At 40.9% G+C, this 23,514-nt stretch overlaps 1 protein-coding gene across 6 annotated transcripts in view; it reads left to right on the top strand.

Moving 5' to 3' along the window:
* The first annotated feature begins 1,139 nt into the window (after positions 1–1,139).
* DEUP1 (deuterosome assembly protein 1) overlaps positions 1,140–23,514 on the top strand; it is a 143,541-nt gene continuing 121,166 nt past the window's right edge. For 2 of the 6 annotated variants that reach the window (XM_070365143.1, XM_070365144.1), the window contains exons 1-2: positions 1,142–1,291; positions 2,355–2,428. In XM_070365143.1, coding sequence (XP_070221244.1) covers positions 2,382–2,428 — 47 coding nt within the window. In that variant the 5' untranslated portion in view covers positions 1,142–1,291; positions 2,355–2,381. Of the gene's footprint in view, positions 1,292–2,354; positions 2,429–23,514 lie in introns of all 6 variants that reach the window. The other 4 variants (XM_070365147.1, XM_070365142.1, XM_070365146.1 and 1 more) reach the window with 3 other exon arrangements.

The following is a 23,514-nucleotide window of genomic DNA, read 5'->3' as shown; positions in this document are numbered from 1 at the left end:
CTCAAAGAGTCGGACAGGACTGAGCGACTTCCCTTTCACTTTTCACTTTCCTGCATTGGAGAAGGAAATGGCAACCCACTCCAGTGTTCTTGCCTGGAGAATCCCAGGGATGGGGGAGCCTGGTGGGCTGCTGTCTATGGAGTCGCATAGAGTTGGACACAACTGAAGCGACTTAGCAGCAGCAGCAGCAGCAGCCTAACGGCTGCAGTATTATATGTATTGTTTCCCTTCCTGGTTGCCTTTAGGGCTCAGAAATTCACAGGTTCATGACTGTGACATCCTTGTTTACTAATATGGCAGGAATGTTCCATTTCTCAGTCATCAATTATTCTCAGAATTTAGTGAACAAAAGAATTTAGAATCAATCACTCAGAGTTCTGTTTGGGTTTCCCCACTTCGGAGCTATTTCCTTCTCCCTCAAAGAGAGGTAACATTGTCTACTCCGGCTTATTTGAAGTTGTTGGAGGGACCTATGTGCTCTACCGGAAAGACAGATGCAGTTGCTTGTGTTAGAGCGACCAGAGTAGCTGAGCACTGAGCAATGCAGTTAAAGTAAATCCAGCTCTTTCCAGCTGGAGGGCACTTGGGCGACTAGAAAGGCAACTCTCTTTGTCCTAAGTCTATTTCTGGTCATCTTAAAAGTGGTTAAGAGCGGGGAAGAGAAGTGAAGTGAAAGTCGCTCAGTCGTGTCCAAGTCTTTGCGACCCCATGGACTGTAAAGTCCATGGAATTCTCCAGGCCAGAATACTGGAGTGGGTAGCTGTTCCTTCCTCCTGGGGATCTTCTCAACCCAGGGATGGAACCTGGGTTCTTTACCAGCTGAGCCACAAGGGAAGCCCAAGGGGGTGAGGGGGCAGGGCAGAGGCCAGAGGCATTTAAGGAGGTTGGGTGCAGAACCCCTCTGCCCGCAGCTGTTTAAACTTTGCTCCTCTGATCGTTGGTTCATTCATTCATCCGACAAGCCCTCCTTGTGCGCCTGTCGGGCCGTGCAGTCCATGGAGAGGAAATGACCGAGAGGGCGGCCCCGGGGAGCCCCGCGGCTACTGAGCCGGCACCAAACCAGGACTGCGGGCGGCGCGGGCTCCCCCAGTCCGTCCCCTCCCCCTTCCGCTCCCCGCCCCGCGCCCCCGAGCCCCTCCCCCCCGCGGCGGTTCGCGGCCGCGTCTCCATGGCGACCGCGGGCGGCGGGCTGCAGGCGGGCCCGGCGGCGGGTGCGGGCCCTCGCGGCTGCCAGAGGCCCGGGCGCTGCCACTCTAGGGGCCTCGGACCCGGAGAGCGCGGCACAGCGCAGGTAATCCCCCCGGAGCCCGGCCCGTCCCGGCTTGTCCCGGGGCCCTAACGGGCTGGCCCAGCTTAAGGTGTGGGCGCGAGCGCGGGGCGGGTGGAGACAGGCTTGGTCCGATTTTGCGAGTTCAGGACAGGTTCGCTCTAAATTGGAAGGTCTAGGTTCTAGGTGTGTGACTTTGGGCGAGTCACCTGGCTCGTCTATCCTGACTTTCCCTGATGTTAAAGTGAAGGATTTCAGAACCTAGAAAATCAACTCATTCCACCTGAACGGGTCAAATTTCTGTTCCCATTTCTGCTCCTTGCCCTTCCGCTCCCTCGCAGTTTTGGATCTCTCTTAAATTCCTTTCAGGGTGGCTTAAGCCTGCAAGTTTTCTCTTTCTACCACCTTGAATGCGGTTTAACGTTCATTCAGAGAAGTTGAAGTGGATTTCAATACTTGACTATTTATCCTCATAGGTTATGTTTTAATTAAAACTTTGTTACTGGGAAAAAACTCTTTTCTTTCACTTTAGGCAAGTACTAACTTATTTTGTTAAAAGGGTGAGCAGTGCCTACAAAGCCACTGAGGAACTGGAAGATTTCAGTCTGTGAGCAGTTCTTAACCTTTTTGTCCTAAATCTCACGGTATACTCACTGTAACCGAACCCAGACAGGGACAAAGAAAGAGTCTATTCAAACAATGGCAAACCTTTAGAGAACCCACAAGGAAGGAAATCCTGAGTACGTTCAGCTGAGAGTGGCCTGGAGCAGGAATTGGTTTTACTTACCTCATGTGCTGGCTCTTTGCGGAGTACCTGGCACCAAGCTGTTTTTCAGTAGATAGTAAATGAATGTTCATCTCAGTCAGTAGGATCTATTTCAACTCACCACTAAGCCAGTGTCATAAATACATGTGACACACACACCTGCACACACATGTGCAAGTTTCTACATTTTGTTGGAACCAAGAGCTACTACACTCAGAAAAACTCATAGAACAACATGGTTTGCCAGTAGCAAAATTTTCTTGTTTTAGAGGTTAATAATGTGAGCGTTTAAGGAATCTAGATCATTTTTCCCCCTCACAGGTTTAAAAATCAAGAAATACAAACCAGATGCAGCAGTTTCTTGACATGGAGAACCAAACCCATAATACATTGGGGTAAGTACTGAGACATTTCTTTTGAATGAGTTGGTGCTTAACAATGCCAAAATCTCCCTGATGGCATGTGAACTTGGAAATCTAGTATTAATGGAGGATGTAGCAATTATTTTTGGTGAGGAGGCTGAGAGAAATAATTAAGAATCTATAGTTTGAGTCTTTCCAGTTTTGACTATGGATCTGTACTCAGAAATCACCATTTTCCATCTTTTAGTGAATGTCTCCAGTGTTTTGGGGTGATGGGTACCCACATGGGCCTCACATGCTCTTGCGTTTCCACAATGCAACAGCTTCCGGCTGGCTTGCTCGTTTTCTGCTGTACTGAGTGTCCAGGCACCCTCTAGGCTTGCTCTTGACAAAGTGAAAGTGAAAGTCACTGTCGTGTCTGATTCTTTGTGACTCCATGGAATTCTCCAGGTCAGAACACTGGAGTAGGTAGCCTTTCCCCTCTCCAGGGGTTCTTTCCAACCCAGGTCTCCCACATTGCAGGGAGATTCTTTATCAGCTGAGCCACAAGGGAAGTTTGCCTTTGAAACGGGACTCAAAACACACAGCTTCCAGACAGATTTGTGTGTGTGTTAGTCACTCAGTTGTGTTGGACTCTGTGATCTCATGGGGCAGGCTCCTCTGTCTACGGGATTCTCCAGGCAAGAATACTCAAGTGGGTTAGCATGCCCTTCTCCAGGGGATCTTCCTGACCCCGGGACTGAACCTGGGTCTTCTGCATTGCAGGCAAATTCTTTACCAACTAAGCCACCAGGAAGCTCCTCAAAACTGCAGCATGAACTGGTATTTTCTCAAAAGTTTCAGGAAGCAATAAGGAATAGAGTTTGTATGACATCTGCCATTGTAAAAAAGTAAATTCTTTTTGACAAATGTCTGTCCTGACCCCTTCCCTGCCACCAGCATCATAAAGATTCCTCTTTCTACTGTTTCATTAGCCAATTGACCACCAGTTGAGCCCCCAGAACTTGGAGGGTGGGGGGAGCAGAGAAAGTGAGGGCGGGATCATGGTTACCATATGCTTGATATCGACTGTGACCACGACACTAGTCAAACCACTCCAGGTATCTCACTTTCAGTTATTCTGCTCAGACTGTGACTTTGACAACAGGCTAAAGCAAAGCTGCACAAGTCTGGATAATAAGCTATGCCTTATAAACTTCTACAGCATACTCCTCCTCAGAACAGCCCTCATTCTACAATATAATTGAGTGTATTAGAGGTTGGTATACTCTTAAGTTCTTGTTGACAAAGAGACCCCCAAATACGGGGTTTTAAAAAAGACTGAGGAGTATTTCTGTTTCATATACAAAGTCAGAGATGAACAGACCAGGGCTGGTAGGGCAGCTCTGCCCACCTCACTACATGATTTCCAACTCTGGGCCCAAAATGATTGCTTTAGGTCCCACCATCATGACCGTGCTCCTGCCGGAGGGAAGGGGGAAGAGCAGGAGGAGAGAGGAAGACCAGTCCTCCTAGAAGTATGACCTGGAAGTGGCAAGCCTCACTTCTGTTCACTTCCCATTGACCAGAGCTTAGCCCTGGGCAAGACCTAGCTGCAAGGAAGGCTGAGAAATGTGGTCTCTAACTGGGCACCCGTGTAGTCCGTTAAAGTTTAGAGGAAGTATAATGAAAGGAGTGAGAGATGGCAACCCACTCCAGTATTCTTGCCTAGAAAATTCCATGCACAGAGGAGCCTGGCAGGCTATAGTCCATGGGGCTGCAAAGAGCTGAATGCTACTGAGCAACTGAGCACACACACACTCAATGAAAGGAAGAAGAATGGATATTAGTGGACAGCTAGCAGCCTCTGTCACACTGAATTTAGAAAGGTAGAAAGAAAGAGAAATAAAGCAGGAACTTGCCCTAGAATACACAGCTGGGTTACTGGAGGAGGTAGGATTTGATTTCAGATAAGTCCGGCTCCAATCACAGCATTCCTCGCTGCACTGTAAGTGGATGGCAGAAAGACCTGGGGAGTGGCCTGCCTGGTGTCCGTAGCACAGCCAAAGTAGGATTCTGGATTGAGAGGGGGTAGACCCCTGGTATGACAATGGCACTGAAGGCTCAGATGCAGACCGAAGGTCTTAAACCTCAGCTGGGTATCAGATAGCACTTCACTCCTGCAAATCTGAGGCCGTGGAGACTGCTATTTCTCATCATTCATTCTTTTGGGAAAAGGTATGGAAGACTGACCATATGCCAGGCACAACACTAAGCTCTCTGACTCATACAAAGGCCTTTAAGGAACTCAAAACTTAGTAGGAAACCATAGAGCTTGTCTGGGTACAGTGTAATTGCAAACCAGAAGTGAATGAGAATTACTGCAGGTTTCCATGTGGAAGCCACAGCTCACCACAGCAGACATGGGAGCGGACCTCCTTGAGCATGGTCTCCAAAGAATGGACAACCAGGTCGGCTTTGCCTCTGTCCCGTGCACTATTGAGAAATATGTAAAAATTTAGATCATGAAGATAATGAAACCTCATTCATCAGGGATGTAGAATGTATATACCAAACGGTGTCACCTACATAACAGTAGGTGTTTCATGGGGCAACCTTCATTTGACAAACATGTATCTAAAGTCTATGATGAGCCAGTCACTGGTCTAAGCACCAGAAAGACAGTGGTGAACAAAGCAGAGACCACTCCTTCAAGGGCTTTGTACGTTAGTGGGAAATATAAACATGCTTCATGTGGCGATCAGATCAGATCAGATCAGATCAGTCGCTCAGTTGTGTCTGACTCTGTGACCCCATGAATCGCAGGACGCCAGGCCTCCCTGTCCCTCACCAACTCCCGGAGTTCACTGAGACTCACATCTATCGAGTCAGTGATGCCATCCAGCCATCTCATCCTCTGTCGTCCCCTTCTCCTCTTGCCCCCAATCCCTCCCAGCATCAGAGTCTTTTCCAATGAGTCAGCTCTTCACATGAGGTGGCCAAAGTACTGGAGTTTCAGCTTTAGCATCATTTCTTCCAAAGAAATCCCAGGGCTGATCTCTTTCAGAATGGACTGGTTGGATCTCCTTGCAGTCCAAGGGACTCTCAAGAGTCTTCTCCAACACCACAGTTCAAAAGCATCAGTTCTTCGGTGCTCAGCCTTCTTCACAGTCCAACTCTCACATCCATACATGACCACAGGAAAAACCATAGCCTTGACTAGACGAACCTTTGTTGGCAAACTAATGTCTCTGCTTTTGAATATGCTATCTAGGTTGGTCATAACTTTCCTTCCAAGGAGTAAGCGTCTTTTAATTTCATGGCTGCAGTCACCATCTGTAGTGATTTTGGAGCCCAGAAAAATAAAGTCAGCCACTGTTTCCCCATCTATTTCCCATGAAGTGATGGGACCAGATGCCATGATCTTCGTTTTCTGAATGTTGAGCTTTAAGCCAACTTTTTCACTCTCCACTTTCACTTTCATCAAGAGGCTTTTTAGTTCCTGTTCACTTTCTGCCATAAGGGTGGTGTTATCTGCATATCTGAGGTTATTGATATTTCTCCCGGCAATCTTGATTCCAGCTTGTATTTCTTCCAGTCCAGCGTTTCTCATGATGTACTCTGCATACAAGTTAAATAAACAGGGTGACAATATAGGAGGAAGAATAAACAGGCTGAGGACGAAGAAATGGACGGTGAATGGGGTGGTCACTCACGGATTCCCTGGTAAGGTGGTGTTCAAGCAGAGCTTTATGTCTGTGAGAAGAAAGTTCCCAACAGGAGGAACAGAAAATGCAAAGGCCTCAGGTGGCAGCTTTTACACAGAGCATTTATGACGTGGGTGAGCCATTATTCTGTGACCTCTGGCTTATAACAGGGTTTGGTTTTTGTTTATCCAAGATTTCCTCCCCAGTATAGGTGTTTGTGCCATAATAATCAACTTGAACTCCTTCTAAATGAAACGATCACATTTAAGTTTGCCCTTCTTGTTTTTTGAGTGGTGTGCCCAGGACATAAATAATTATAGAATGAGTAAAAAAATCTGATTTTTATAAGAGAACCATGTCTACATTCTTCTTTTTTTCTATTATTCCTGAATTTCTACTCTTGTTACTTTGTCATTTTATGTTTTATTTTACTTATCTTGCTCTGATTTCTGAGTTGAAAATATGATTCAGTTATTTTCATGATTTCTGGTTTTCATGATTTCTTTGAATAACATAAGCATTTAAAGCTGGAGTTCCTCTTGGGCTCAGCTTTGCTGCAAGGCCATAGGATTAGTGTACCCACTTTCATTTTCTTAAATTGTCTATTATTTCAAGTTTGACTTCCTCTTTGACTCAGTAGATATTTGGGAGATATAATTTCCAGATATAACTTCAGGTTTTAATTATTTTTTTATTCATTACTTTTTAACCCCCCTACATCTATGGTCATAGAATATGACCTTTATGATATTTTGGTTTCATAAAGATTATTCTTATGATCTGTTGTGTGATCAACTTTCATAAATGTCCTTTAGGCGTTGAAAGCAAATATATATTCTCTTTTGCTTAAGAAAAAAGGTTTTAAAAGTTTTAGATATATAATCAAACTGTTTAATTGTCACATTCAAATTGTGTGCCTTTCAAATTCATTATTACCTTTTTGTCTATTTGAGCTGTCACATTTTAAGAAAGATCTTTACTATAATTGTGATTTTTGTCCAATTCTTCTTGTATTTCAGATAGTTTTTATTTTATGTATTTCCGTATTCTGTTGCTCAATATATTGAGGTTCACGGATGTTATATCTTCTTGGTGTATTGTATGATTTAGCCCTATAGAATATCTCACAAATATAAGTGAATGGTTTTTATTTGAATTTTACTTTTTTGTTGCTGATATTGCCATATGTTTTCTTTTTAACTTGCTTTAGCCTGTAATAGCCTTGTTCATCCCTTTTATAAAGGACAAAATTCCATCTTCTCCTCCCTTTGTGGGGAAAAACCTCAGTTCTTCCCTGCTGTGTCTGTCTTCCCTGTGTGCCTCCTTTACCTTCATAGAAACACTTCACCTCTGACACTTGTGGTCACCATATATATGGATGTTTCTGGCCCAGCCAAGCAATTCTCTGGAACACAAGCTGGGAGTCCTACAATTCAACTCAATTCTGACACTGTCTATGCAGAAATAGCATTAGACCCAGCAGGCTGAGGGCTTGGTCCTACAAGACTTCCTGCCGCCCTCTTCAAACTCCAGTTGCAAGTCCAGGTTGTCATCTGTGCCTCTGACCAAACAGTTATAGATGACCCCCTCCCTGGATTTGATTAATTCGCTAGAATAGCTCACTAACTCGGGGAAACACTTAACTTTAAAATCTTACTTTCATCCAGTTTATTAAAGGATGCAGACGAGCATCCAGATGGAAAGGGTGCATAGGATAAGGTATGTGGAAAGGGGTGTACTGCTGTCCCAGCACCTACACCTGCTCACCGACCCAGGAGCTCACTAAACCCTATCAGTTCAGTTCAGTTCAGTTGCTCAGTTGTGTCTGACTCTTTGTGAGTCTGTGGACTGCAGCACACCAGGCTTCCCTATCCATCACCAACTATGGAGTTTGCTCAAACTCATGTCCATGGAGTCAGTGATGCCATCCAACCATCTCATCCTCTCGTCCCCTTCTCCTCCTGCCTTTGATCTTTTCCAGCATCAGGGTCTTTTCCAAGGAGTCAGTTCTTCACGTCAGGTGGCCAAAGTATTGGAGTTTCAGCTTCAGCATCAGTCCTTCCAATGAATATTCAGGACTGATTTCCTTTAGGATGGACTGGTTGGCTCTCCTTGCAGTCCAAGGGACTCTCAAGAGTCTTCTCCAACACCACAGTTCAAAAGCATCAGGTCTTCAGTACTCAACCTTCTTTATAGTCCAGTTCTCACATCCATACATGACTACTGGAAAAACCGTAGCTTTGACTAGGTGGACCTTTGTCAGCAAAGAAATGTCTCAGCTTTTTAATATGCTAAGTTGGTCATAGCTTTTCTTCCAAGTAGCAAGCATCTTTTAATTTCATGGCTGCAGTCACCATCTGCAGTGATTTTGGAGTCCCCCCAAATAAGGTCTGTCACTATTTCCACTGTTTCCCCATCTATTTGCCATGAAGTGATGGGACCAGATGCCATGATCTTCGTTTTTTGAATGTTGAGTTTTAAGCCAACATTTTCACTCTTGTCTTTCACTTTTATCAAGAGGCTCTTTAGTTCTTCTTTGCTTTCTGCCATAAGGGTGGTGTCATCTGCATATCTGAGGTTATTGATATTTCTCCCGGAAATCTTGATTCCAGCTTGTGCTTCATCCAGCCTGGTATTTCTCATGATGTACCCTGCATATAAGTTAAATAAACAGGGTGACAATATACATCCTTTACATACTCCTTACCCAATTTGGAACCAGTCCGTTGTTCCATGTCCAATTCTAACTGTTGCTTCTAAACCCTATACTTTGGAGATTTTCATAGAGGCTTCATCATGTAACCAGGATTGATTAGTAATTCCTTTTTCAGCCCATCTCCCTGTTCAAGAGAATGGAGCGGGGAGAGGTGGGACTAAAAATTCCAAACCTCTCATAGTGACTTGGTCTTTCAGGTGACCAGCCGTAATCCAGGAATCATCTAGGAGCCTGCCCAGAGTTGCCTCATCAGATCAAAATAAACTCCTGTCACCCAGAAAATTACTTGGGTGTCAAGAACCAAGGTCTAAGACCAATATTAGAGCAAAGGATGCCCCTAGTGTTCTTATCACTTAGGAAACTGCAAGGGTTTTAGGAGCTCTGTGCTGGAATCGGGCATAGAGACTAATATATATTTTCTATTATCTCATACCCTCATTTTCAATCATTTTTTTTAATATTATATGTGTTTCTTATAAGTAGCATATGGTTAGATTAATGCATGTATACACCTCAGTTGGAAGGTCTTTGCAATTAAAGAGAGGATTTTTTTTTAATTTATTTATTTTAATTGGAGGCTAATTACTTTACAATATTGTAGTGGTTTTTGCCATACATTGACATGAATCAGCCATGGATGTAAATGTGTTCCACATCCTGAATCCCCCTCCAACCTCCCTCCCCATTAAAGAGAGGGTTTTATAATCATTAATATATTAACATTGGATCCATTTTGCTTTCCCAATATTTACTAGTCTTATCTAGCTTTCTTCTTTTTCTCTTACAAGTTCTATATCCTAGTTTACACATTGTTAATTTACATTTTTTTACAAACATTTAAAATTGGATTCCTCTTCTGGCTTCCCGAATTTTAATTGTAACTTTGACCTCTCTCAACCCTGGTAAGACTTCACCTTTAGTACTGTTTTTGCTTCTGCATTTGCTTATTCCACCTCCAAGAAATAATCTGGATTTCTAGTCCTGATGACTATTAACTTATATATAAATGATTACATATAGGATAATGTTAATTATTTTATTCCTCTTTTAAGAATTCTCTTTAGCACCTATAAATTTGATTGCACTGATTATTACTATTTTATAGAATCTTCCTTGTTCTTAATTTAAACTTTTTAAAATTCATTTTTAATTTGACTAAAGTACTTCCTTAATAAAGTACTACTTTAATAAAAATGACCAGAGGTGGTATACCTCTTAATTTTTTTCCTGTCCAGATGTCTTCTTGTTCCTCTCATACAGGAAGTCTGTAAGAGTTATTAGTCCCATGGTCTTGAAGTGTAAAGTGTTACATGGAAAGTCCAATACCAGTCTCATTCTCTCTTGGTTTTTTTTTTTCCCTTTCTTTCTTTCTTTCTTTTTTAGCGTCTTGAGAATTATGGGATTTCTGTTTATCCTTGGAGTCTACAAATTTACCAGGATAACTTTCTAGGTATAGATCCATTTCAATCCCTTCAAAGCATTTGGTGAGCACTTTTATTATTAAAGATTCAAAGCTTTTCAGCACAGTGAATTTTTCTTCTGTTTCTTTGGTTAATAATTCTCCCCATCTTGTTTCATTCTCATCTCCTAGAACACCTATATCTTTTCCTTTTTTTCATAATTTCCATCATTTTATCCTTTGCTCTACATTCTGGAGGAATTTCTTCCATTTTCTCATTTTTATTTCAGCAATGATTGCATTCGTTTGTTTTTGTTTTTTTTTTTTCTTCTCTTGAGATTTTGAGTATTGACAACAATGTTTTTATTTCCAATATTTCTTTTTTGTATGTTTATTTCATTGTTCCTTTTACTTAGTAAATTGCTTTTCTTTATTAATATAATACACCATTGACTCATTAAAAATACAAGTAGAAGTGTTTGAAGTGATCTCTTCTTATATTAACTCCTTTATAGTCAGTCATTCTGTGGGGTGTAACTCTGGTATATTTCTCTACATCCTGCAATTTGTCTCTTTCCAAACCCCAACTGCTCCACAGCCCAGCCTTTCTCCCAACCTCTGCTACTCTCAAAGAGAAATCAATTAGGTTTTCCCAAGAAATCAGTCCGCCAATTACAGTGCAGCTACAACTTGCTGAGGGCTCAGCGTAACCACGTCCAATGTGCTGTGTAGTCTAATATATTTAAGATTATTAAATCTTGTGTTTAATAAACTTATCTCTAAAGGTAATTTCTAGATAGGAATTCTACAAATGCATTGAGCAACGCTAAGGTCAATAAAAACACATACGTAGAGTCTCCAAATGTCTGAATTCTAGAGTGACGTTTTTGAAAAATGTCATTTCCTTGTATAAGTGAATGCACATATGATGGATTTTTTTCTTTAAAATACCTTTTCTAACTGAAAAACACTTAGCTAGATTTTTCCTTTACTTAGTTATTCATGTGTGTAATTTAAAAACCATTCGGTTTCCACTGTTACCAAGAAGGAAAGAGTGCCGTCCCCTGTCCCTGCCCCCGTTTTCCACTCCCCTGGGGCAGCCACTTTCAGTTCTTTGGCTGATTCTTTTGGTATTTATTCCATATCTCTAAATAACAACTTTACGTTGCTACTTCTTGATATTTCAGTTTCGATCAGTATCTGTTGACATCCACAATGCTTATTTTTCATAATCTTACCTGCTGCGTGTGTGAACGTGGGCACATGTGCACATACAGACACACACTCATTTCCCATTCCTCATTCTCCCAATACACTGTCGTTTTGGTTGGGTCAGTATTCGGTTTGCCTTGTTATGACTTTATAAATACCTCTGGCTTTGTAAATACTCTTCACCTCTGAGCCATATATCACAGCATACCATGATTGCTTTTCCTTTCTTGCACATTTTGTTTTTTTCCCTGGAGATAAGTATCTTAATTATAAATTTTTTTGAAGTTTTCCCCTTTCTGTGTAATTTTCTTCAAATAATGTCTTTCCACTTGTGTAAGACCTCACTGTGTGAACCGTTTTCATCAGATGCCTGTGATCTCTGGCTGCTTGCTCCTATTTAAGAATAATGGCATCTAAAGCTGACAAGAAGCCCCGTGCACATGAGCAGGGCTTGTTGACCAGGGTCTTTGCTGTCTGGTCATTAGGCTAGTCTCTTCTGTCTCAGGCTGCTCAGTTTCCAGAGAACATGATTCTAAATTCTTCTGCTTACAAGGTGTAAGCTGGGCAGCCAGCATTCACCCCTGACTTCCGGAAATACCTAATAGGTTGCTTCTTGGTTTTCTCCAGTACCAGCTCCTTTGTTTTGTCCTTGTAGGTCTAACCTTTTAGGTTAAAAATATTCTTTTGCTTTATTTTAGTAGGATTTGGGAAGGAAGCAAAATTTGTTTGTTCCTCCATCTTCAATCAAAAGTCTCATTTTCTCTACTGAATCATTTACTTCTTTTTACTCTGTGACTTATGTCTTATTCATTGATCTTGTTCATAGAATCTTGTCAAATCCTTTCTAAAAATCTAGGTGCTACACGATTTACCAAAATTTTTTATCTGCTGTGAAAGTCGTATTTTCAGAGACCAAGTCAGATGAATATTAAAGCACATTCTCACATCAGAATTCAGAAAAACCCTTCAAAAGATTGCTCTTCTACATGAATAACTTTCTAAACCTTCAGAGTGTCCTTTGCCTCTGGGAGATATTCATAATCACAACTTTACTTGCCTGTTTCCTATGAGTTAAATACAGTTTTGATTAGTTTGTAAAAATTCTAATATTAGTCAATATATACTTGTAGTTGAGTAAATTGTAATGTATTATTTTTGCACACTGAAAATTCTTTCTAATTTGATTGACTCTCATGGTATCTTATTCTCCCTACATCATACTTTATTTCCCACAAAATACACATATTCCTTTCCAGAGTAATCACATTTAACAAGTTCTTGTTTCTTATTTCTCTGAAGAAGCAAAGCAAAGTGGTAAAAAAGTGAAAGTGTTAGTCAGTCGTGTATGACTCTTTGCAACTCCATGAACTGTAGCTTGCCAGGCTCCTCTGTCCATGGGATTCTCCAGGCAAGAATACTGGAGTGGGTAACCATCTCCTCCAGGGGATCTTCCCAACCCATGGATCGAACCCTGGTCTCCTGATTTCAGGCAGATTCTTTACAGTCTGAGCCACCAGGGAAGCCCAACCTAGGGTAAAATTTTGATATATCAAAGTTTGAAGTTAGATCCTGAAATGTCAGCACAGTGGTAAGTGATTGTAAGAATTCAGTGAGTGATTTTGAAAGGACAGGAAAATACTTCAGAAGGGGAGGGAAGGAAGGCGATAGAGGGAGGAAGGAAAGGGAGGGGAGAGAAAGATTCCTCTGAAAGACTTGTTAAGCTCCTGTTAAGGCAAAGGTTAAAAATTACCTCTCTGTGAGATAGTACTTTTTATAGGACAGTGTTTAAAAAACGTTAGTTGTATTAGTTACAAGTTACATTTTTTTTTTAAAAAAAGGACAAAGCCATGATACGTGTAAACCTAGGCATATCTATGGGAGAAGGCAATGGCACCCCACTCCAGTACTCTTGCCTGGAAAATCCCATGGACGGAGGAGCCTGGTAGGCTGCAGTCCATGGGGTCCCTAAGAGTCAGACACGACTGAGTGACTTCACTTTCACTTTCCACTTTCATGCATTGGTGAAGGAAATGGCAACCCACTCCAGTGTTCTTGCCTGGAGAATCCCATGGACGGAGAAGCCTGGTAGGCTGCAGTCCATGGGCTCGCACAGAGTCGGACACGACTGAAGAGACTTGGCAGCGGCAGGCATATCTATGAGGACCCAGGCACATTCAGCCTGACCTGACATTCCAGGCATTTGGGGGTCTGGCACTTTGGAATGCTTGCAAGCCTCTTGTCAGAGAATTGGTGAAACAGAGAGGTGCCAGAACATGAAGGGGGTGGAAACAGAAGCTTGTCAGTTCTCTTCCCTGGCAGGGGTGTGGGGGGAGGAAGTGGTTTCATTAGACGGCATTCATGTAAAAGCTATGCGCAGAAAGAGCTTAACAGAGCCAGCTGCCTTATAGAATCATGCAGGGAAATGGCTTCCAGTTTTTCTCTAATAAAAGAGAAATAAATGCAAATATCTTATGCTAATCTTATGGTTTTCAAGTTATAGACTACTTTTTAAAAGTTCAAGAATATGAAAAATGGGTGGATCAGCAAAATAGCTGACTCGTAAGGACAGTCAGAGTACAGATGTAGTCTGTCCCCATCATGTGAGAAGCTGCAGAGTAGGGTGCTGTGACCCCAGAGCCCTGGACGCCCACGTCGGATCTCAGCTCATGGACAGTCCCAGGGGAGATCTGCATCGTTGCACACACTTACAATGGCAAGGAAAAGCAGGACCCTCTGAGGGGTGAATGCTAACGAGGCTGCCCACCTTCTGCAGTGTCCCTGGGGCCATGGAGGCACACCTGCCGTCAGCTGTGGTGGTGTTGGCCCCTGGCCAGTGGGCCGCCTGAATCCCACCACCCAGCAGTGACGCGAGTCCCATCCCCAAGTAGCAGCAGAGGCGCAGGCATGGATGTGGGGTTCCCCGTCTGGCAGTGATGAGGTAGTACCCACTCCTCTGCCGGAGCCTTCTCAGAAAAGGCATTAAACACAGCATTCAAATAAGACCCAGAGTCTTAGAACACAGTACCCAAACACATTAGGGTTTTATCTTTCTGGAGGTTGGCAGTTCATAGCTACGCTGTGGCTGTAGAGTACCATCAGGGATTTGTGCAGCTGACGATGGAGCAGGGGGACAGATTATCACACATCAAAGAGAATATATTCTGTCACGGGGTGGTGATGACTGCTCTGAGGAAAAGTTCCACATGTCATGGGGCTAGAGAGTTACAGAGCAAACCTGGTAAGGTGACATTTGAAGAGAACTGTCTTTGTATGGACGTCCTGGGGGTGGCCTTCCAGACAGAGGGAACAGCAAAAGCAAAGGCTCTGGGGCAGGAGCATGCTTAGTATTTTGAAGGAACAACAACAACAAAGGCCAGCGTGTTTAGAGGAGAAAGCCAGGAGGAACATCAGAGAGGCAAATACGGCTTTGCAGACCTAGTAAAGACTTTAGATTTCACTGTGTGGGATGGGAAGTCCTTGGAAGACTTCGAGTAAAGCAGTGACATTTTCTGACTTAATGTTTTGAAAGGCTTGTTCTGGTTGCTATGTTAAGACTAGGCCATTGCAAAGCAAGGGCAGGAGAAAAAGACAAGCTGGACTAATTCAGTGGGAGATAGCAGTGATTTGGATCAGGTTGGTAGAAATAGTGACAAATGGGGAGGTTGTGACAGAAAAGCTGATAATATTTAGAAATCATAGACTAGATATGGGGTGAGCAGGAAGAAAATGAGATAGTGGACTTCTGGCCCATCAATTGGAATAATAAGATTGTCATTTATTAAAATAAGGGAGACTGGAGAAAATGCAAGCTTGGTTGGAGATGCCTGTTAAATATCCAAATGAAGCTCAGATAATTGGTTGTATGTTCAGGTCTAGATGTACCTTCCCGCTTTATTACCCTCAGTGTGCTTTATTGTCTGGCATCACCTTATGATTGCAAGATGGTTGAACCACCTCCAGCAACACATCTGCCTCGAGGAAGGGAGCAGAGGAAGGGCGGTGAGTAAATGCAGAACAGCGCTGCCAGCATCTTATTTGGAGCTCCTATGGAAGCCAAAGTGCTGAAATAAAGATGTGGATACAAGTTGTTTATTTGGCAGATGAAAGTATGGACTGTTAGTTTCCTATGACTGCTGTATCACAAACTTGGTGGTTTAAAACAATCAAAACTTATTCACTCACAATTCTGTGGTCCAAAGATCTGAAATCAGTATCACTGGGCTAAAATCATGGTGTCAGCAGGACTACATTCCCTCTGAGTGCTCTAGGGAGAATCTGTTCCTTGCTTCCCAAGCTTCTGGTGACTGCCGGCATTCCTTGGCTTGTGGCTGCATCACTCTGATCATTAAGGCCACAGCCTTCACCTCTCTCTCTGGTTCATCTTCATATCCCCTTCTCTTGTGTGTGTCAGATTTCCCTCTGCCTCTTTCTTAGGGCCCACCCAGATAATGTAGGATAATCTCCCCATCTCAAGACACTTAATTTAGACAAAGAACTTTCTTCCAAATAAAATAACATTTATAGGTTTCAGGGATTCAGATCTGATATCTTGGGGGCCATTTTTCAGCCTGTCACCTACAGGATTGAGGAATTGAAACAAGGAAGGGCAAGTTATCAAACCAAGTTATGGCTGAGGGTGACTGGGGCAAAACCCTGATGGGGAAATTCTGAAGCACTGTATAAGTCACACCCCTTAGAGTTATTCCATCCAAGAAGCAAGTGGGAGTTTATACACCAGTAGCCAACAGTTATTGGTTGAAGGTTGCTCCCAGAAGGGCTTCAATTCCCCATCACTTCTGACCTGTCTACCACACAGGAGTCAAAGAGGAAGAGAACCACTCAGGCAAAGAAATGCAGGTTCTGTCCACTGGAAATCAGGCTTAGTGTCCGGAAGTGGTAAGCATGAGAGATGTGTGGGACATCAACAGCAACTGCTGTGGCCTTCCTTTCAACAGCTTCATGATAACTTCCACTTAGATTTCATAGGCCAGCTTTTGTTACATGGCCAAGCACAGCTTCAGGGGAGACTGGGAGATGTAGCCGTGTCCTCAGCCAGACACAGTTCCATACTGAATAACACACTGGAGCTCTGTTAGCATGGGGGAAAGGGAGGAGGGATGTTGAGGAGACAGCCAGCCACGTAGGCGATAAGGATGGAGGCAGACACGTGGTAAGGATGACTCAGACTAGGGTTTTATCACTGGATATGGTGAGAAGTGGTCAGAATTTAGAGTACTGGAGGCGGTGCCGATAGACTGTTGTTCTGGGGTTTGGGGAAAACACAAATCCGGGATCATGAAGGGTTTTATCTGGAGCAGCTGTAGCAGTGGTGCCCATTAAGGAGATGGACGGACTGGAGTGGGAGCAGGCTTGTGGCACAGAGTAGCAGTGGTGCCCATTAAAGAGATGGACGGACTGGAGTGGGAGCAGGCTTGTGGCACAGAGTAGCAGTGGTGCCCATTAAGGAGATGGACGGACGAGTGGGAGCAGGCTTGTGGCACAGAGTCTCTCACTCTGTTTTGAACTTGTAAAGACTGCCATGCGTATAGATGTCCTGTGGGAAAGTCAGTGTTGACTAGGTAGTTGGATAGTTCAGCAGCTCAAGCTGCAGACACCGATTAGGAAGTTACAGGAACAAGCTGGCACTCAAGTTTCATTAGAAATTTTCACTATTTAGGAAACGGTGTATTTCTTAGTTTTCTAGCATTGGAAAAACAGATTTTATCAGTGTTTGCCTAATACTCTACTGTTAGGATCTAGTGAAATAGCTGGCTGTATTTTTAAATTGAAAAAGAGTAAAATGACTGTCCTCATATGGTACTAACTCTACAGTCTTTCATTAAATAGACCTTTTGGCAGGAGGGAATTTTAATTATCTTAGAGATTGGCTTATGGAATCCAAGCTATGGTTATTGGTGGAAATCAATGATTAAATGTTTAAGTAATCAAAAAAAGTACCAAGGGTAATTTTAGATTTTGAAAATGGGATAACAGTATACTTTAGATACAAATTAGATTTGGAGTTTATTCTTTTGCAGTGGCTTAATAAGGTGTCCAGATATACTTTATTTTCAGCCTCTCCCATAGGCTTAAGAAAGGAAATATAAAAAACAAAAAGGAATCTAAGCTAATGCATGTGTAAGCATTTATTTACTATTAATTGCACCATATGTTTCTATATATTAACCTGAAATTATTTTTCAGATAATTATTTAAACTTTAAATAGCAAAATTTGAACCACGTCTTCTAAGTGCCATTCTTCACAAATCTATTTAGAATCAAGCTTAAAAATCACCACCAGCAAATCATTTTCATAGCCTATATGGCAACTGAACATTCTGCTATTTAATTTTTCAGCACTGCTTTATTATAAGACATAGGTTGCAAAAAATAATAAGCTATTTGTATTTTAAGCTGAAAAGAATGAGAATCATAGAGTAGATCTGCAGTAATCTCTTCTGAGGATGGCAAGAAAAATAGACATTTCAGCTGTGCCTTTAGATTCGCAATCAGGTTGATGGAAACAGATAGCCCCAGGTCATTCACCTTAAAACCTAAGTAAAGAAACAAACAGTCAGCCAACCAGAGGTGTAGAATTGGTATAGAATTTAAAGGCTCAAGAGACAGTTTTCTATGACAGTTAACCTGGGGTATCTTCTAATGCACATTAATGAAGTCTCCTTTATGTACAGTTGGGAAGGTCCCCTGGAGGAGGAAATGGCAACCCACTCCAGTATTTTTGCCTAGAGGAGCCTGGCGGGCTACAGTCCATGGAGTCGCAAAAAGTCGGACGCAGCTGAGCAACTAATATTTACTTTTTATTTAAACTTTTAGATGATTATAGAGATCATGCTGAAGAAAGAGGGTTAGTGCTTGCTAACATTTCACTGTCTGTTTACCTCATTTGATCTGTGAACCAAGATGTTACTTAGAATGTGAATAATTATAGAGAAGTTTCTAGAAAAACTTTATCTGTAATGAAGGCTTTTTAACAGAACTTCCATTCTCTTAATTCCACTCATGGCTTTTATATTCATCATATCATTTAATCCCCACAACTTAATCCCTGTGCTACAGGTCAGAAAATGGAGTTTCAGAAGGTGAAATAGATTATCCACAATCTTATGCCTGGTGGAAAGCAGGATCCAGGGAATTCAAAGTGTTTTTTGTTCCCCATCATCACAACTCCCCTTATTTCCACGCACATGCTTTCACCAGGGTCTCTGGTCACATTTGCTTCTGACTCTATAATAACAATGAAGATAAAGAAATAACAATAGTAGCTAAACTTTTTTGAGAGATATGTCCCCCCTTGCTCTCTCATTCTTATTTAATCACCACAAAAATCCCATGAAATATATTGTCCTCATTTCACAGAGGAGGATCACCAAGTTCACAAAACTGGAAATTGGCGAGTCCAGCATAAGAAAAAAAAAAGAAAAGCATGTTTTCAAAAAAAAAAAAAATGAGAATTAGACTTCTTAAAAAAACATTGAGACTTGAAAGTTGTGACATTGCATTTTATTTCTGTAAACTTCTTTCTTTGATTATTATGATGAAGGCTTTAGGATAAGGCCATTATAGGTACATCTAAGCATGCTTTATTGGAATAGGGGATATATACTTTCTCCACATCCTAACACTAAGCTTATCACAAATGAGAGTGAAGAATGGACTGAATATGAGCCCCCACCTCAGGTATAGAGTAAAAGTAGGTGCTGCAACGCCTCTATGTCAGCAAACCTCATGGTGACAATAAATTACATTTTTTGGACAACAAAAAAAGTGCTTGAGAAAAAGTTGCTTTAACTATAATATAATAATTAATTTGGAACAAGGGCAACCATGAAGCTATGGCCTGAAGATCATGAGGTGATAAATTTTCCCTTTACTGTTTGAGGAGAGACGATTGGCTAAAGAACAGACTGACACCACAGACACGTCTGTGAAAGTGGGTTCTGGGAGCTCTCCTGGAGCCTCTCCCTTGGGCTTTAATCATGTTTCTGCTGAGCACTGTGTAATGTGCATGTGGGGACTGTGAGCCACCAGAGGAGAGCTAAATTCTGTTTGTTACTATTTTTACCCATTTCTCCTAGCCTCTGGCAGCCACCAGTCTGCTATCCGTATCTATGAACCCAATTTTATATATATATATATCTACATTCCTGGGTCAGGACGATCCGGTGGAGGAGGGAGAGGCTACCCACTCCAGTGTTCTTGGGCTTCCCTGGTGGCTCAGCTGGTAAAGAATCTGCCTGCAATGCAGGAGACCTGCGTTTGATCCCTGGGTTGGGAAGATCCCCTGGAGAAGGGAATGGCTACCCATTCCAGTATTCTGGCCTGGAGAATTCCATGGACTGTATAGTCCATGGGGCCACAAAGAGTTGGACCTGACTGAGTGACTTACACTTTCATTTTCATATCTGTATCTTAGATTCCACATATAAGAGAATATATATAGTATTTGTGTTCCAGTGCCTGACTTATTTCACTTAACATAATACCCTCAAGTTTCATCCAGATTGTTGTAAATGGCAGGATATCATTCTTTTTTGTAACTGAGTAATATTCCATTGTGTGTATGTATGTGAACATACACACATGTATACCTCATTTTCTTTATCTGTATATCCACCAATGGACATTTAGGTTTTTCCGTAACTCGGCTATTGTAAATAATGTTTTCATAACATGAGGATGTGTGTATCTTTTCAAGTTAGTATTTTCATTTTCCTCAGATAAATGCCCAGAATTAGAATTGCTAGATTGTATAGTTCTACTTTTAATTTTTTGAGGAAACATCATACTGTATTCCATAGAAACTGTACCAATTTACATTTCCACCAACAGTGTACAAGGGTTCTTTTTTCCATATCCTTTCCTTGTCAATACTTTTTATTTCTAGTCTTTTTGAAATTAGCCATTCTAGCACATGAGGTGATAATCTCATTATGTTTTTAATTTCATTATGTTTAATGATTAATGAGGTAGAGCATCTTTTCATGTGTCTTTGGGCATCTGTATGTCTTTTTTGGAAAAGTGTCTATTCAGATCTTCTCATTTTTTAATCACTTTTTGTGTATTAAGTTGTATGAGTTCTTGATTTATTTTGGGTATTTGCAAATATTTCCTCCCTTTTTCTTTTGTTGATGATTTCCTTTGCTATACAGAAACTTTTTAGTTTATTGTAGTCCCACTTGTTTATTTTTGCATTTGGTGTGAGATTCCAAAAATCACCATCAAGGCATATGTCAAGGAGCTTTACCACCTATGTTTTCTTTTAGGAATTTTATGGTTTCAGGTGTTACACCCAAGTCTTTAATTCATTTTAAGTTAATTTTTGTGCATGGTGTTACAATGTTGGTCCAGTTTCAATCTTTTGCATGTGGCTGTGCAATTTTCCCAACACCATTTATTGAAAAGACTGTTCTTTCCCCATTATTTAACCATATATATGTGGATTTATTTCTGGGCTCTCTATTTTGTTCCATTGATCTGTGTGTCTGCTTTTCTGTGAATATAATACTGTTTAAATTTATTATAGCTTATAACATAGTTTGAAATTTGAGAGTGTGATGCCTTCAACTTTATTCTTTCTCAAGACTGATTTAGCTATTTAAGGGGTCTCTTATGGTTCTATATACATTTTAAGATTATTTGTCCTATTTATGTGAAAAATCCCATTGGTATAGGGATTTTGATAGGGATTGCATTGCATCTGTAGATTGATTTGGGTGGTATGGACATTTTAACAATATTCATCCTTCCAATTTGTGAGCATGGGATATCTGTCCATTTCTTTGTATTGTTTTCAATTTCTTTAATGTTTTATAGTTTAAAATATACAGATCTTCCACCTCCTTGATAAATTTATTGCTAGGTATTTTATTCTTTTTGATGTAATCATAAATGGAATTGTTTACTTAACTTCTCTTTCTAATATTTCATTATTAGTTTATTTAAATAAGCAAGTTCTTGTGTATTGATGTTGTATCCTGCAACTTTACCAAATTTGTTAGTTTTTGATGTAGTCTTTAGGGTTTTATATATATATAATATATACACACACATATACATATTATGTCATCTGGATATAGTAATAGTTTTACTTCTTCCTTTTCAATTTGGATGCCTTTTATTTCTCTTTCTTGCCTAATTGCTCTGGCTAGGACTTCCAATACTATATTTAATGAAATTGGCAAGAATAGGTATCCTTATTCCTGGTCTTAGAGGAAAAGATTTCGGGTTTTCACCACTGAGTATGATGTAGGCTTATCATATGTGGCCTTTACTATGTTGAAGTACTTTTGTACGTTCCCTCTATACCCACTTTGTTGAGGGATTTTGTCATAAATGGATGTTGAATTTTGTCAAATGCTGTCAAATGCTTTTTCTGCATCTGTGTATTGAGATGATCACATGATTTTTTCCCTTTATTTTGTCTCTGTGACATGTCACAATGACTGGTATGTGGCTGTTGAACCATCCTTGCCTCTCACTTGATCACAGTGTATGCCTGTTGAATTTAATGTTTTGTTGAGGATTTCTGCATCTGTGTTCACCAGGTAATTTTCTTTTCTTGTGGCATTCTTACCTGGTTTCAGTATCAGAGTAATGCTGGCTTCATGAATGAGTTTGGAAGAGTTCCGTCCTTTTTTTTTTTTTTAAGAGTTTGAGAATGATGGTATTTTTGACTGTTTGGTAAACGTCACCAGTGAAGCAATCTGGTTCCAGACTCTTGTTTGTTGGGAGGTTTTGAATTACTGATCCAATCTCCTTATTAGCAGTCTGTTTAGCTTTTTTATTTCATTATGATTCAGTCTTGGTAGATGGTATGTTTCTAGGAATTTATCTATTTCTTCTAGGTTGTCCAATTTGCTAATTTATAATTGTTCATAGTAGTCTCATAATCTATTTGTTTCTGTGTAATATGTGTTGTTGGGCTTCCCTTGTGGCTCAGCTGGGAAAGAATCTGGCTGCAATGTGGGAGAGCTGAGTTCAATCTCTAAGTTGGGAAGATCCCCTGGAGAAGGGAAAGGCTACCCACTCCAGTATTCTGGCCTGGAGAACTCCATGGACTGTAAAGTCCATGGGATCACAAAGAGGCAGACGTGACTGAGCGCCTTTCACTGACTTCACTTCACAATATCTGTTGTAATTTCTGTTGTAATAGCTCCTCTTTCATTTCTGATTTTATTTGAGTCCCCTCTCCTTTTTGTTGGTGAATCTAGCTAGAGGTTTGTCAATTTTATTTATCTTTTCAAAGAACCAGCTCTTAGTTTCATTGATCTTATTTACTTACTCTCTTTTAACCCTTATTTTACTTATTTCTGCTCTAATCTTTTTATTCTATTTCTTCTAGTTTTTTTTTTCTCTAGTTCCTTGAGGTGTAAAGTTAGATTATTTATTTGAGCCTTTTTGTTTCTTGAAGCTAAGTATCTATCATGGTAAACTTCCCTCTTAGAACTACTTTTGCTGCATCCCACAAAGTTTGGTGTGTTACATATCCATTTTCGTTTGTCTCAAGGTATTTTTTTTATTTCTCTTTTTATGTCTTCCTTGAACCTTTGGCTGTCCAGTGGCATCTTGTATAACGTCCACATATTTGTGAATTTTCCAGTTTTCCTTATGTAATAAATTTCAAGTTTCATACCGTTGTGGTCAGAAAAGCTGCTTGATGTGATTTCAGCCTCTTTAAATGTAGTAAGCTTGTTCTGTGGCCTAACATATAATATAGCTTGGGAAATATTGAGAAGAATGCATTTCTGTTGCTTTTGGATCAAGTGTTTTGTAAATATTTGTAATCTCAAATGTTGTTAAAGGCTGATGTGTTTTAGTTGATTATCTGTCCTGTGTATCCATTGATGTAAATGTAGAGTATTATAGTCTCCTGCTGTTGGTGTATTGCTGTCAATTTCCCCTTTAGGTCTGTTGATATTTGCTTTAGCTAGATGCTCCTCTGTGGGCTGTGTAAATATTTACAAACATTACATCTTCTTGTTGGATCGACTTCTTATTCATTGTATAATGCCCTTCTTTGTCTCTTGTTACAGTCTTTGTTTTAAAGTCTATTTTGTCTGATAAAAATACAGCTATTCCAACTTT

The sequence above is a fragment of the Bos mutus genome, chromosome 29, assembly GCF_027580195.1.
Source record: "Bos mutus isolate GX-2022 chromosome 29, NWIPB_WYAK_1.1, whole genome shotgun sequence".
In the NCBI taxonomy this organism is placed as follows: Eukaryota; Metazoa; Chordata; class Mammalia; order Artiodactyla; family Bovidae; genus Bos; species Bos mutus.
This window is presented reverse-complemented; position numbering and strand designations above follow the sequence as displayed.